We start from the raw sequence: 15,513 nt of genomic DNA on the forward strand, positions 1-15,513 counted from the left end.
GTTCATTTCTCCCTGTGTGTGTACCTTGGTTAGAGCCTGGGTTGGGGCACAAGGGGTTGGTGCCACAAAACTGAGCTGGCTCTGTTCCATCATGTGTGTGTATGGGGGGGAACCCCCAGGGAGAGGTCTCTACCCTACAGCTAGCCTCACTCTCTTCTGAGAGTGTGCAGAGGGATGGGTGTTCTGGCAGTGGCTGTCTCCACTCTGGAGCTGGTCTTGCTCCCTCTCAGGTGTATGCACCCAAGCATACACTGGCAATGCCTGCCTCAGTCTGAGTCAAAAACAGGGCCTGGGTCCAAGCTGGTTCTGTCCATCTAGTGAGTGCACCCTCATTGGCAGTAGCAACTTCTGCCTTAGAGGAGTATAGCACTGGAGCATGAAGGGCTGGAGCAGGAGCCCAAGGCAGATTGAGAGACAGGCTTGGGTGGTCCCGGTGAGCCATCTAGAACCCCAGGCAATTTTCAACCTGCTGCCTTTGTTCTATAACTGGGAATAAGCAAGCCTGGGCATGTGCTCTGTAAGAGAAGAGTCTTGCTTGTGGTTGCAAAGGAGGAAGGGGGAGGGAGTGGGATGAACGGGGAATTTGGGGTTAGTACATGCAAACTATTCCATCTAGAATGGATAAGCAATGAGGTCCTACTGGACTACAAAGGGAATTATAACCAAACTCTTGGGATAAACCATGAGGGCAGATAATATAACAAGGGAATGTAGATATACGTATGACTAGGTCACTTTGCTGTACAGCAGAAATTGGCACAACATTGTAAATCAACTATACCTTAATCATAAAAAAAGAGTCTTGGTTTCTCATAACTATCTGGTAAGGCCCACTGGTTTTCAAACAGGCTGAGGAGGCTCATCTTTCCCATGACAGCCCCCCAGACCTAATATGTAGCTTGAACCCCTTGCTCCCCCTGGAGGATCCCCAAGCCTATACTATCCTCTCTCCTTCTGTGTCCCCCACTAGGGGTGTGGGTCCCAACCAGACCACCTGTTCTTCCTTCTTACCAGGGCCATGTACATGTGTCCATACAGCTTTGGTTGTAGAAGAGCTAGTTCACTGGCACCCAGGATGATTTCAGCGAGAGTCACTATATATGTAGATGTATCTTTGCTATGTTCTTGAAGGGAGGGGAGCCAGCATCCTCCAACTCCACCTGATCTCTCTCTTTGCAAAATGTTCTTCAATTGTTTGACAGATTTTGTTCATACTAATACTCAGGTTATGTATTTTTAGTAGGAATATCACAGAAATGAGATTGTATGCCTCTCACTCGAAATACCAATGATATATTTGAGTCATTATTTAAGGGAGTGTCTTCCAGGTTTCTCAAATACAAAGTTTATATATATATTTTGGTTTGGGGGGCCACACCCATGGCACATGAAAGTTCCCAGGCCAAGAGTTGAATTGGAGCTACAGCTGCAGGCCACAGTCACAGCAACACAGGATCTAAGCCACATCTGTGACCTATACCACAGCTCACAGCAAATCCAGATTCCTGACCCACTGAGAGAGGCCAGGGATCAATCCTGCATCCTTATGGACACTGGTCAGATTCATTTCAGCTGCACCACAATGGGAACTTCCCAAAGTTATACTTATATTTTGGCAACGAAAATTATCCTGTGGGGAGATAACCTGAAACTGAGTAAGATCTTATTTCTCACCAAGAAAAATTTAATGAGACTGAGGCATGACAATCTTTCTGAGAACTGATTTAATGCCATGCATTAAATGTTACCGTATTTTCATTTTAACACAGGAAATACACTATAACAAATGAGTCTAAAATAATAAGTATAGTTAAATATTTTATTTCAAGAATATTTAGGAGTTCCCATTGTGGCTCAGTGGTTAACAAATCCAACTAGGAACCATGAGGTTGCAGGTTCGATCCCTGTCCTCCATCAGTGGGTTAAGGATCTGGTGTTGCTGTGAGCTGTGGTGTAGGTCAAAGACGTGGCTCAGATCCTGTGTTGCTGTGGCTGTGGCATAGGCTGGTGGCTACAGTTCTGATTAGACCCCTAGCCTGGGAACCACCATATGCCATGGGAGCAGCCCTAGAAAAGGCAAAAAGACAAAAAAAAAAGAATATTTAGCACATTGTTATTTATAGTAGTAAAAATTAAGAAATAATCTAAATATTGAACAGAGAAATGGCTATTTAAATAATAGTACATCCATAAGAGGATCTATTTTATAAGTGATCACAATAAAGTTGTTAAAAGTTGGGAAGCTATTAGAATAATTCTAGAACTAACAAGTCCTGGCATCTGTCTTTCGTCCCACTCTGTCTCCTCAGTTTGGACTCAACATCATTCTAAACCCCAGGATCAACACCAAGACTCAGACTCTACTTCTCCTCTAGTTTCACTGTCCTGATCCACAGCCTCTTCACAGCTTTCTTCATCTCAGCATTTCTCAAGGAGTAGATGACAGGGTTCAGGAGTGGGGTGATCCCTGTGTAGAACACAGCTACCACCTTGTCCACAGGCAGGATGGTGGAAGGCCTCAGATAGATGAAGAGGCAGGGCCCAAAGAACAGGGTAACCACGGCGATGTGGGACCCACAGGTGGAGAGGGCCTTGCGCCGCCCCTCAGAGCTTTGAGTCCTCAGATGGAGCAAGATGACCGCGTATGAGACCAAAAGGACCAGGAAGCTGACCACAGACAGGGTCCCCCCATTGGCAACCATCAGCAGACCAATCAGGAAAGTGTCAGAGCAGGCAAGTTTGAGCAGGGGAAGCACATCACAGAAGTAGTGATCAATCACATTAGGGCCACAGAAGGACAGGCGGAAAATGAGGAGGATTTGGGCCGAGGAATGCACAAAGCCCCCTGCCCCTGCTACTCCCACCAGGAAGGCACACACCTGCCCGTTCATGATGGTGGCATAGTGGAGGGGCTTACAGATGGCCACGTAGCGGTCATAGGCCATCACAGTGAGCAAGAACATCTCAACTCCACCAAAGAAATGGGTAAAGAAAACCTGTGACATGCAGCCCCACAGAGATATAGCTTTCCTTTCAGCCAGAAAATCTGAGATGAGTTTGGGGGCTGTGGTAGAGGAGTAGCAAATCTCCACAAAGGACAGGGAGCTGAGGAAGAAGTACATGGGGGAGCTGAGGCTTCTGCTGGTCATGACGGTGAGCACAATGATGAAATTCCCCAGCACAATGGCTGTGTACAAGAGCAGAAATATCACAAAGCAGACTTTCTGCACCTTTGGATCAGGATAAAGTCCCAGAAAAATAAATTCTGTCACATTGTGTGTGTTAGCCATGATGTCACCACCAGGAGGGAATATTTTAGGTAGAGTGATCTGAAATGATATAAAGGAAAAGATGCCATACATTAAGTGAATAAATTACATAACAACGGCTTTCATATCTGAGAAGTTGGTGAGCTGAATATTGAAAGATGAGTAGAGGTTAGATATGCATTGAAGAAAGGAAGAGAATTCCAAAACAGAAGAGGCAGTGCAAAGCTATGAAAACTCATAAAGTGAAGCTGGAGTAAATTGAAGAATAGCAACCACAAGCTGAAGATAAAATATAGCACCAGTCCATAAAAGACTATTGTGGACTTTCAGCGTTTACTCAACAGTAGAGGATCATCAGGAATGTTAGTCAACTGGAAAGTAAAGATCACTTTCTATGTAGAGGTTGGACTAGTGGCAAACAGATGAGAGGAGGGGAAACCTATTACAAGATTGAGGGGCCCCCCGGAAGATGTAGGACAGCAAGGAGAGTATTGCTGTCTCCATGACAACTGTCTCTCTACTGCATTTGAATCCTTTTGACTTTTGCCGGCAGCTTTCCTTCATCCCACTTCCCTTTGCTCCTTTTCCATTTCTCGTTGGCAAAATAGAATTCTCGCCTTTCCATATACACTTCTGAGTCTTCTGAAGACATATCCCTTGACACCCAGCACCCCCTCTTATTTCTGCTTCTCCTCCCAATTATCTCCTTCTGCTCTTGGACTTTAGGTGACCTAGTTCCTTCTGAAGGTCCAGTACAACTCATTCTCAATCTCTCCTTTACTGCTACCTTCACTTCCCTCCAGCGGCAAGAGAGGTACAAACTACCCCTCACTCAAGCTGCACACTCATGGCTGTGACACATCCTTCTCTGAAGTCCAGCTTTCCAACACTTCAAAGCATCACCAAGACTGGGCACTGACTGTTTAGCAGTCTACCTTCATCCATGCTGGACTTTGTCCAAGGCCACTGACATCAGTGTGTATCAACACATCCCCCGTTACAATCGGCCTCTGGGGCACCTACCTCACAGGTAGATGCCATACATCTTTCTCCCACCCCATCCCAGCAGCAGTTAAGTACTCATCCACTGTGTAGTTTTAGAAGCTTCTCAGAGATAAGAAATCTGTCTTCCTAATCCATAGATCCTTACAGTTTCCCCTTTCCTCTCAGGACATTTTGGAATCAGAGCACTTCACACACTGAATCATAACTGTGTTAAGTGACCATCTGCTCCACTAAATTGTGAATTTGCTGAGGGTAGAGATGATATCTTCATCACTTCATCTCCAGGGCTAACTGAAGCACCTTCAGAAAATAGCATTTCTTGAATGAACACAATGAAGAAACAGTGGATGTAGGTCTTCCCTAGCCTTCTTAGCACATATTTGGTGCACTAGGTGTTCACTAAATAATGACAAAGCAAAGGTCTCAGGGACTAAGATCATGTCTTCTTCATCCCTGAATTCCAGTACCTATCATGCCTTTACTTGCCTCAGGCAAAGACTAGACCACTGTGAGAGCACTTTGTAAAAAGCCATGGGATTCTTGCAGTATTCGCTTTGCTTTCAAAGTGCAATTGTAATCATCACATGCAAAAGACATGCATGCTCACAAAACAAACTTACCCCAGTGTTTCTGTGGCTTTGCTGTTCTCACCACAGTTCCTTTTTTTGTTCTGACCACAGAAAGGGAAATAAAGCCCTAAAAACAGCCCCAAGATCATCCAAGTTTCCCAGTTATTCAGTCTGAAAGCTATAAACCAGGGATCCTATATCTCAGGAGTTTCCAGATGAAGGATCTACTTTCCCTGCAGCCTCAAGCTTAGGAATGCTGTGATTAAGCTGGTGGGTCTATTCCACTTATTTGAAACAAGAGCACAGTAGACTTGCCTCCCACATGTTCCACAGAGAAATAAGAATTCTGGCAGCTCAGCCTTGCTTTTACTCTGCTAGAGAGGTACCAGGGGGAAGGCATGATGATCAAGTGAGAGCAGAGAGATCTCCAGAGAACCATGCTCCCATTCCTCATGAGGCAGAAGGCCTCCTGGGAAGCAGGACCTGGATACTAACATCTCAGACTTCTTCAAGGGAAGCATAACCTCAGAAATCAATAGGAAATGTTAATTTCAACCAATGTTCACAGGGCACTTAAGCTATGGGCTCTTTGTTGTTCAGGGATCAATCAGACATGGATGGCTCTTGCTTATCATAAACTCAATCATGAGTATCAAAAATAACTATAGCTATTATAATTTGTAAAAGAATATACAATATAAAAGAGACATATTGTGACATTTAAAACAGAGGGTCATGTAAGAGGGTAGAGTTTTTGTATGCAAATCAAACCTTTATCAACAGAAAATATTCCATGTTGTTATAAGATGTTTTTTTTATGTAAGCCTCATTGTAACAACAAGCAAAAACCTATAATAGACTCACAAAAAATAAAGACAAGGAAATAAAAGTGCAATACCATGCAAAATCTCCAATTCACAGAGGTAGGCAGGAAGAGAGTCAAAAAGGACAAACTACAAAACAGAAAATAATTAATCCAATGGCAATAGTAAGTCTTTCATATCAATGATTGTTGTAAGAGTAAATGGATCGAATTCTGAGGTCAAAATGCAGAGTTGTGTTTCCATACATTAACAACAAAATATCTGAAAAAGAAGTAAAGAAAAAATTCCAATCACAATGCATCAAAAAAATACACATTTAAGAATTAATTTAATCAAGGAGATGAAAGATCTGTACACTGAAAACTACAAACTCTGGTGAAAGGAACTGCAGAAGACACAAAAAAATAGAATGATATCTCGTGTGCAGGGATCCCAAGAATGAATATTGTTAACATGTCCATACTTCCCAAAGCCATCTATTGACTTAATATAATCCCTATCAAAATTCCAATGACAGTTTCATTGAAGTACAAGAAACAATTCTAAAGTTTGTGTGGAACCACAAAAGACCCAGAATTGCTCAAACACTCCTAGGAAAGAACTAAGCCAGAGAGATCAAACGTCCTGATTTCAAACCACACTACAAAGCTATAGTAAGTCAAAACCGTATAGTACAGGCACGAAAATATCTAATACAGATCAATGGAACAGAATCAAGAACTCAGAAATAAACCCCCACATACACAGTCAACTAATACTTGAAAAGGGAGTGAAGAATACTCCATGAGGAAATGTTAGTCTCTTTAGTAAATGGTGTTGGAAAAACTGGATAACCACATGCAAAAATACTAAATTGAACCACTATTTTATACCAATCACAAAAATTTACTCAAAATTGATGAAAGACTTAAATATAAGAACAGAAACAATTAAGCTGCTAGAAGAAAACATAGAGGAAAAGCTCCTTGCCATAGGTCTTAGCAATGAATTTTTGGATATGACATCAAAAGTACAAGCAACTAAAGCTAAAATAAATAAGTAATACCACATCAAACTAAAAAGTTTCTGCAAGGCAGAAGAAACAATCAACAAAATAAAAAGGTGCCTATGGAGTTGGAGAATATATTTTCATATTATATAACTGATAATGCATTAATATCCAAAAAAGATGAAGAACCCATTCAACTCTATAGCAAAAAAAAAAAAAAAAGATTAAAAAGCAGGAAGAAGAACTGAACAGATATGTCCAAAGAAGACATACAAATATTAGCCAGGTACATGAAATGACGCCTGGCATCACTAATCATCAGGGAAACGCAAATCAAAACGACGAGATATCACCTCATACCTGTTAGAATGGCTGTCACCAAGATAAGTAAGAGATAACAAGTGTTAGAATGGATGTGGAGAAAACGGGGACACCATGCACTGTTGCTGGAGATACAAATTGGCACAGCCACTCTCAAAAACAGTACGGAAATTCCTTTAAAAAATTAAAAATAGAACTGTCCTATGATCCATCAATCTTACTTCTGGATATATATCCAGGGGAAAGGAAAAGAGGATCTCAGAGAGATATCTGCACTCCCATGTTTATTGCAGAATTATTCACAACAGCCAAGATACAGAGATAATCAAGTGATCTATCAATGGACAAATGTGTATAAATAATTCAGCCCTGAGAGAGAACAAAATCCTGCCATTTCAACTATACTAAGTGAGGTAAATCAGAGAGAAAGACAAATACTTATATCACTTATTTGTCGAATCTAAAAAACTCAGAAAGGACTTCCTGCTGTGGGGCAACAGGATCAGTGGCACCTCTGTAGTGTTTTAATCCCTGGCCTGGCACAGTGGGTTAAGGATCCAGCATTGACACAGGTGTAGCATAGGTTGCAACTTCAGATTGGTTCTGATCCCTGGCCCCAGGAATGCCATACACCAAGGGGCAGCCGAAAAAGAAAGAAAAAAATAGAAAAACAGAGAGTGGAGTGGTGGGTACCAGAGGCAGGGGATGGGGGGCCGAGGGTGGGGAAGGAAGGGAGAAATGGGGAGATGTTAGTCAAAGGATACAAACTTCCAGTTACAAGGTTAATAAATTCTAGGGATCTAATGTATAGCATGATGATAATAGCTAATTCTAGGGATCTAATGTATAGCATGATGATAATAGCTAATATACTCAAAAGTTACTAAGAGAATAGATCTTATATGTTCTTACCACCAAAAAAAAAAGGTAAAAATGAGAAAGGATGGAGGCATTCACTAATGCAAATATGCTAATCATTTTGTAATTTATAAATATATCAAATCTACATGTTGTACACCTTAAACTTTTTTTTTTTTTTTTTTTTTTTTTTTTTTTTTTTTTTTTTTTAGGGCCACACCTGAGGCATATGGAAATTCCCAGGCTACAGATCAAACTGGAGCTTTAGCTGCCGGCCTACACCACAGCCACAGCAACACCAGATCCAAGCCATGTCTGTGACCTACACCACAGCTCATGACAACACCTGATCCTTAACCCACTGAGCAAAGGCAGGAAGCAAACCTGCATCCTCCTGGGTCCGAGTCAAGTTCATTACCGCTGCACCACCAGGAGAACTCTGTACACCTTCAACTTATACAAAGTTATACATCAATTTATATGTCAATAAAACTGGAAAAAATAAAGACGCTGTTTACAATAGCAAAAAAATGAGAAGGTTCCTAAGAACACATCCAACCTCAGAGTTCCCGTCGTGGCACAGTGGTTAACAAATCCAATGAGGAACCATGAGGTTGCGGGTTCGATCCCTGCCCTTGCTCAGTGGGTTACCAATCCAGCGTTGCCATGACCTGGGATGTAGGTAACAGACGCAGCTCGGATCCCGCGTTGCTGTGGCCCTGGCATAGGCTGGCTGCTACAGCTCCAATTAGACTCCTAGCCTGGGAACCTCCACATGCCATGGGAGGGGCCCTAGAAAAGGCAAAAAGACAAAAAAAAAAAAAAAACAAAAAACACACATCTAACCAAAGAAGCTGGATGCAGAAATTTATCAACTAGATATAAAACTTTAAAGAACATCAAAATAAAGGAGAGCATGTCCGAGCACATCAAGCCCTGTCCATATTTCTGTCTGTATCTTTCTATCCTTTTAAGGTCACCAAAATAAGTAAGAGATAACAAGTGTTGGAATGGATGGGTTACTCAGGATCGTTACGTGTTTTCATTGCCAACAATTAGCATATGCTCCCCTGGGTCTACTGAAGTCCGTTTTCCCTATATTAATGGACAAACAAAAGTGTTTTGGAATTTAGTGCCCCAACCCAACCCCAGAGAAGACTTTGGCTAATGTCTAAATACTGTGGGAATGTAAAAGGTTCATTCACTTGCTTTGAATCAAAACTTTAGGCATAAATTACACTCCAGAGTTCTCTAGCAAAATAGGTCTAATTTGACTCACTGCTAGAAGTTACCTAAATTGCATCTCTCTTTACACTTCTCTCCTCCTCTCTCCTGCTTCCCCTATTTCCTTATCAGCTTCCTCTGGGAACATTTCTTTAATAAGTCACTTAATGGTCACCGAAATCTATGCCTTTAGATTTTTCAAAGGACTTATTGTCCAGTAACACCTAACCAATCAGAAATAGCCCATAACCATGAATAAAAAACAATCTCATAAAATGTAAATTCTTCCTAAATTGATTTAGAGATATAAAACAATATCAGACAAAATCCCAATAAGTTATTTTGTGGGATTTGACAATTTAGGATTTAAATTGTTATAAAAGGATTCAACACAGACAGAATATCTTTAAAAAAGAACAAGTTAGGGGAACTTACTGAACCACGTATCTAGACATTATAAAACTGTAGTAATTAAGACAGTGTAGGAGCTCCCGTTGTGGCTCAGTGGATAACAAATCCAAGTAGGAACTATGAGGTTGCAGGTTCGATCCCTGGCCTTGCTCAGTGGGTTAACGATCCCGCATTGCCATGAGCTGTGGTGTAGGTTGCAGACGCAACTCAGATCTGGCGTTGCTGTGGCTCTGGCGAAGGCTGGCAGCTACAGCTCCGATTAGACCCCTAGCCTGGGAACCTCCATATGCCATGGGTGCGGCCCTAGAAAATACAAAAAGACAAAAAAAAAAAAAAAAAGACAGGGCACCATTCATTCAGAAACAGACTCATGCAACTATAGCATTTGGATATATGACAAAAGTGACACTGTAGGTTAACAGAAAACAGGAGGACTATTTGTAAATGATAATGGAACATTCGGTTTTCCATATGGGAAAAAATAAAATCGAATCCTTTCTTCCATAATGTCCAGTGATCAATTTTAAGTGGAATAAGAAATTAAACAAAAAGGTAAACACATGGAAGCATCCAGATGAATAGATGAAGAGGATGAGGCATATATACACACAATGGAGTGTTTCTTGACCATAAAAGAGAATGAAATAATGCCATTTGCAGCAACATGGATAGACCTAGAGATTATTCCACTAAGTGGAGTAAGCCAGACAGAGAAAAACAAATATCATAAAATATCACTTATGGGTGGAGGTTTTTTTTAAAAAAAATGACACAAATGAACTTATTTACAAACAGAAATAGATTCACAGACATAGAAAACAAACTTATGGTTACCAAAGTCAGGAAAGTGGGAGAGGGATAAATTAGGAGGTCGGGATCAAAATACATATACACACTACTCTATATAAAATAGATAACCAACAAGGACCTACTGTATAGCACAGGGAACTATATTCGATATCTTATAATAACCTATAATGGAAAATAATCTAAAAAGGAAACATATATATGCAGTATCTATATATACTTTATTGCTATTATTCTCATAGTCAAGACCAACATGTGCATGTGTGTTTGTCAGGATCAGACGGAACAAAAGTTTTCTCAACACTACTATTGAAATGAGTTTTAACTAAGGAACAACCCCCCGCCCCCTTGGCTAAAAAGGCAGCTGCAAGCCTTTTCATCTATGCTCTGCCTCATACCACCCTTCTTGTAAAAATGCAGCAACTGTGTGCCCTGCTAATCATGCACCCAACATTGCTTATAAGTTCAGCTTCTGTAACCTTGCTTGCTCAGTTTCTTAGGGAGGAACACTGTCTGCTTGGGGAAGGGGGGAGGTCCGGCATGCTTACATGGGAAAATCGAGACCTTGTAATGTATAAACATTGCTGAGAACAAAGGCCTGGTGCTCAGACTCTGGAGGTGACTCCTCTGAACCCAGACCAGTGCTGAATAAATCTTGCTTTTCCATATCTCCAAGTGCCGTTTGTGTCCTTCCACTGCCACGGTTTTTGTGGTTTCTGCAACACTATCCTCACAAAACCCTGATCACACTTCTGATGATTATGCCTCCTTCATGAGGTTGTTGTAAGGATAAAAAGGGTCAACACAATCAAAACACCTAGAACACAGTTTCCAGTTTCGTTCATACACAGGGAGCTTGGAAGTTGCCACTCTAGCCTAACAAGTAAAAAGATGAACAAAAGTCAACAACGCTCCTTGGATCCATTAGAGATGGGAGGACACTGCCCCAGAGACTGGGGAGAAGATGCACAAAAAACAGGGAGATGCAATTTACCAGTGTAGAGACCCACAAGTTGTTAACAACCACAGGAATCAGTGCCCGGATAGGAAAACCTGAACTGTAGCTGACAACTTGATGGAGGCTCGGTGTGGAGTTCTGGAGATAAAACCTCCAGGGGAACCCAGGGAGTGAATCCCCCTACAATATAGTGAGATTTGCCTGCAAAAGCTGGACAAGGTGGTGCTAAAATTCAGCTTCTGTGCACCCACTGATGCTGAACTGAATCTCAGAGTTTTTGGTGAAGGAGAAAAAAATTGCTTTATTGCTTTACCAGATAAAAGTTAGGTCTTCAAAAACTGTGTCCCACCCCAGGAGGATTTGGTAAGGAGTTTTTAGCAGTGGTTCAAGGATGGGGTTGCTGATGAGGATAAGGGTGTGTGCAGAGCCCGTATTCCTTTAATGTGGTCTCAGGGGATCTCCTGACAAGTTTTGTGGTTATCAAACTGACCTTCTCTCTGGAGTGAAGTCGATTTCCTTCATCAGGTAATTAACATCTTTCTTTTGTTGGGGGTTTTTAGTTCTGCAAAGAGCTCACAGAGGATGTTCTGTGTACCCCTTGGGGTGGAACAAGGACCCTGCCTCCAGGCTGCACTATTGTTTCTTGACTGCTCCTCCCTTGTCTTTGCATCTCCTCCCTTCCCTCATTAGCAAATGTTTGAGCCTGACCTCTGGAACTCAGGGAAGGTCATAGAAGCTGAAGCCTAACAAGTGACAGGAGACAGGGAAAGGCTTGCAGGTCTAGGAGCCCCACAGGGTTCTTCCCAGTTTCAAAAGTTCCCACAGTAAAGGTCAGAAAAAAATCCCCTCATGCTTCCAGCGGCAGTGGGGGGGGCCAGAAAAGGATCCTTTTGAAAATACACCAGAACATTTGTTCTTAACAGGGTGGGCTCCTCAGAGGAGCTAGTTAACCAGAACCTAACCTGCTGGGGTGTTAGCGGAGACTAACTTACCTGGGGGAAAGGAAACACCCAACTCCAGCCAGCTATATACATCCTGTCCCACCCAAAGGTGGAGAAAACGAAACTGAGAAGTTCAAAGTCAAGAGGCATAGACTCACTAAAAACACAATCATGTCTGTCACGTTGGAGGGTTTCTGTGAGTGTCAGCTTTTATCACACAGTTAAATAGAAGCTCCATGAGCACAAGGATGTTTATCTACTTTTCTGCTATATCTCCAGTGCCTGCTCAGGAAAGGGATCAGAGCCATGGCTTCAGACCTGGACACTGGCCCCCTCCATCCTTCCTTCCCACACCTTCCCAGCCAGGTGGAGAGTTTGGAATATGGCCCTGCCTTAAGAAAAGAGAGAGGGAGGAGATCCCGCCGAGGCTCAGTGGGTTAAGATTCCAAATGCAGCAGCTCAGGTAATGGGGCAGCATGAGTTTGATGCCCTGGCCCAGTGGCAGCTGAGACTCAGACTCAATGCCTGGCCCAGGAACATCCATATGCTGAGAGTGTATGGAAGGAAGGAAGGAAGGAAGGAAGAGAGGAAGGAAGGAAGGAAGGAAGGAAGGAAGGAAGGAAGAAAAGGGGTTGGAAGTGGCAGAAAGTCCAATACCTCTTCCCAGGGACACACCTGTGCTAGCCCCACCTAGAACCTGTAGGGAGTGAGGGTTCAGGGCTAAGCACTGAGATTGGGGTCAATGTCCCAAGTACGTCTTTACCTCACCCCAGTTTCTCCCCATCCACAGACACCTCAGCAACCTTGATGTGTTTTGTCCCCCAGCTCAACCACCTCTCTGAGAAAGGGCTGGGTGCTTGACTGCACTGAATAAACACAAAACTAGATGAAGGAAAAGAAAGAGAGAGAGAGAAAGGAAGGAAGGAAGAAGGAGGGAGGAAGAAAGGAAGAGGGAGGGAGAGAGGAAGAACAGACTTACCACAGGCTAAGTGATTAATAAATATTTGATGAATGAATAATCAATCTGGTAGCTACAAGGGCTTTAAGAGGAAAGGACAGGGGCAAAGTAGGGATAAGAAAAGAGAAAGGCATAGAAGATGTTTCAAAGAAACAGAGGTAGCAGCCACCTTTGAACAACTTTTCTTTGATATAGGAATTTACTAAGTCCTATAGATGATCCTCCTGCAAACTTCTGAAACTGGTACTATTACCGTCTCCATTTGTAAGTGTGGAAATTGAGACCCAACTGAATTAAATGACCCATGGTGGTTAATTAAGCAGGACATCTAATTCCATCCTGCACAAATTGGCTCTCTCCAGAGCAGAGAGAGAAAAGCAAAGAAGATTCATGCAGACAAGAGCCCCTGTTCTGCTGGTCGGAGGACTGGGCACTACTGGGGGAAGTGCCAACAACATGTTCTCCCCTGCTCTGCTCCCCATCATCCCAGACTGCCATCATCCCTTGGTCTTCAAAACTGGTCCATCCTGTTTGGTATCCATACACGCAGTCTTTTTCAAGGAGTCCCAGGTGGTAAGAGCTGTGAAAGCAGACTCAGGGTCTTAGTTCCACCTTACTCAGGACTTTCCATGTGACTGTGGTAAATCCTGTCCTCTTGCTACATTTATTTATTCATTTGCCTCCTGAGAGCATGCAATGAAAGAATGGGAATAAAGCGCCTTGAAGGTCATCACAGAGAAGAAAATGAATTTCATCAAGCACTGTTAACCACTAGGTAAAGGAATTACCTGGTGCTGTTACCCACTGTATAAATGGGAACCTGAACATCGAAGAAGGCCCCTCATCCATAGGCTCTCACATGCTTCCTGAATGAGCTTTTAAATGTCACCCTAAGAGCCACCTGGACTGTGACCCTCTTGGGGGCAGAGATTATGACCAGTGCCTCACTCCTTGCAGATGCTCAATAAATATTTACTGACTGAAGGATTGCAGGAACAGGTGGACTATTACTACAAAAAGAGCCAGGAGGGCCGTTGTCATTACAATCATCAGACTAGAGAGGCAAAGCCTGTGTTGGATGCTACAAGATGGGATATCTCCCGAGTGCCAGGCTCAAGAGGGTTCTTGGGGTGTCACTTCTCCCCCAAGCTCCCCTTGACCCTGAACAGTTTCCTCATGGCGTTTTTCACCTCATTGTTCCTCAGCGTGTAGATCAGAGGGTTCAGCAAAGGCGGCATGACAATGTTAAAGAGGATGACCAGCTTGTCAGCGGCCAGGGTGGTGGACGGACGGATGTACATGAACATGGGGGGCACAAGGACCAGAAGGACGGTGATGATATGTGAGCCACATGTGGACAGAGCCTTGTGACGGCTCTCTGAGGAACGGCTTCTCAGGTTCAATAAGATGACCACATAGGAGATGATAAGGACGATGAAGGACACTAAAGAAATCATGCCACTGTTGGCCACCACAATGAGCCCCACCACATAGGTGTCTGCACAGGCCAGCTTCAGGAGGGGGTGGACATCACAGAAGAAGTTGTCAATCTCATTAGGTCCACAAAAGGGCAGCTGGACTGTGAGAAGGGTCTGCAGGATGGAATGCAGAAAGCCAGCCACCCACGAGGCCCCCGCCAGCAGGCCACACTTCCACCGATCCATGATGGTTGTGTAGTGCAGGGGCCTGCAGATGGCCACGTAGCGGTCATAGGCCATGGCTGTGAGGAGGAAGATCTCAGTGCCACCAAAGAAGTGTGCAGAGAAAAGTTGGCTCATGCAGCCATTGAAGGAGATGGTCTTGCGCTCCACGAAAGTGTCCGCGATCATCTTGGGGGTGGTAGCGGATGGATAGCACATGTCGGCAAAAGACAAGTGGCTGAGGAAGAAGTACATGGGGGCCTTCAGAGTCTTGCTGGCATTGATGGTGATGATGACCAGAAGGTTCCCCAGGACAGTGAGCACATGGATGAGAGAGAAGACTACAAAACACACATGCTGCATCTCCCTGCTCTGGAAAAGGCCGAACAACACGAACTCAGTCACGTTGCTCTTGGTGCCCATGGGTTCTCTGCCCTGCGCATGGACAAAGTGGTCAGCTCTGCAAGGACACAGATTATGTGACATAAGAGAGCTTCCCAAATCCAGGAAGCAGAAAATTGTATTCAAGGAAGTTCCTTTGCAGCACAATGGGTTAAGAATCCAGTATTGCTGAAACTGTGGCATTGGTCACAACTGCAGCACAGATTCAATCCCCTACCTGGGAATTTCCACACACAATGGGTGCAACCAAAAAAAAAAAAAGAAAAGAAAACTATATTCAAGTCTAATGATTCTAACACTTCACTGCAAGTGGAGGAGAAGGGTTTCCCACACTAAAA

The 15,513-nt window shown here is 43.2% G+C and overlaps 2 protein-coding genes across 2 annotated transcripts; both read right to left on the reverse strand.

Annotated features, from left to right (window-relative positions):
- Window positions 1-2,211: 2,211 nt before the first annotated feature.
- LOC102160149 (olfactory receptor 4X2-like) lies at window positions 2,212-3,817 on the reverse strand. The gene has a single exon (XM_005654675.2). It carries the CDS (start codon window positions 3,360-3,362, stop codon window positions 2,361-2,363), a length of 1,002 nt encoding a protein of 333 aa, XP_005654732.2. The 5' UTR covers window positions 3,363-3,817; the 3' UTR covers window positions 2,212-2,360.
- Window positions 3,818-12,861: 9,044 nt separating this feature from the next.
- On the reverse strand, window positions 12,862-15,229 carry LOC110255252 (olfactory receptor 4S1). The gene has a single exon (XM_021081301.1). The coding sequence runs from the start codon at window positions 15,194-15,196 to the stop codon at window positions 14,267-14,269; it is 930 nt and encodes a 309-aa protein (XP_020936960.1). The 5' UTR covers window positions 15,197-15,229; the 3' UTR covers window positions 12,862-14,266.
- Between the last annotated feature and the right edge of the window lie 284 nt (window positions 15,230-15,513).

Source organism: Sus scrofa, unplaced genomic scaffold, assembly GCF_000003025.6.
Source record: "Sus scrofa isolate TJ Tabasco breed Duroc unplaced genomic scaffold, Sscrofa11.1 Contig1409, whole genome shotgun sequence".
NCBI lineage: Eukaryota > Metazoa > Chordata > Mammalia > Artiodactyla > Suidae > Sus > Sus scrofa.

Excerpts from the sequence above, each read along its gene's own strand:
- LOC102160149 (XM_005654675.2), bottom strand. The coding sequence starts at position 3,362 with ATGTATGGCATCTTTTCCTTTATATCATTTCAGATCACTCTACCTAAA.
- LOC110255252 (XM_021081301.1), bottom strand. The coding sequence starts at position 15,196 with ATGGGCACCAAGAGCAACGTGACTGAGTTCGTGTTGTTCGGCCTTTTC.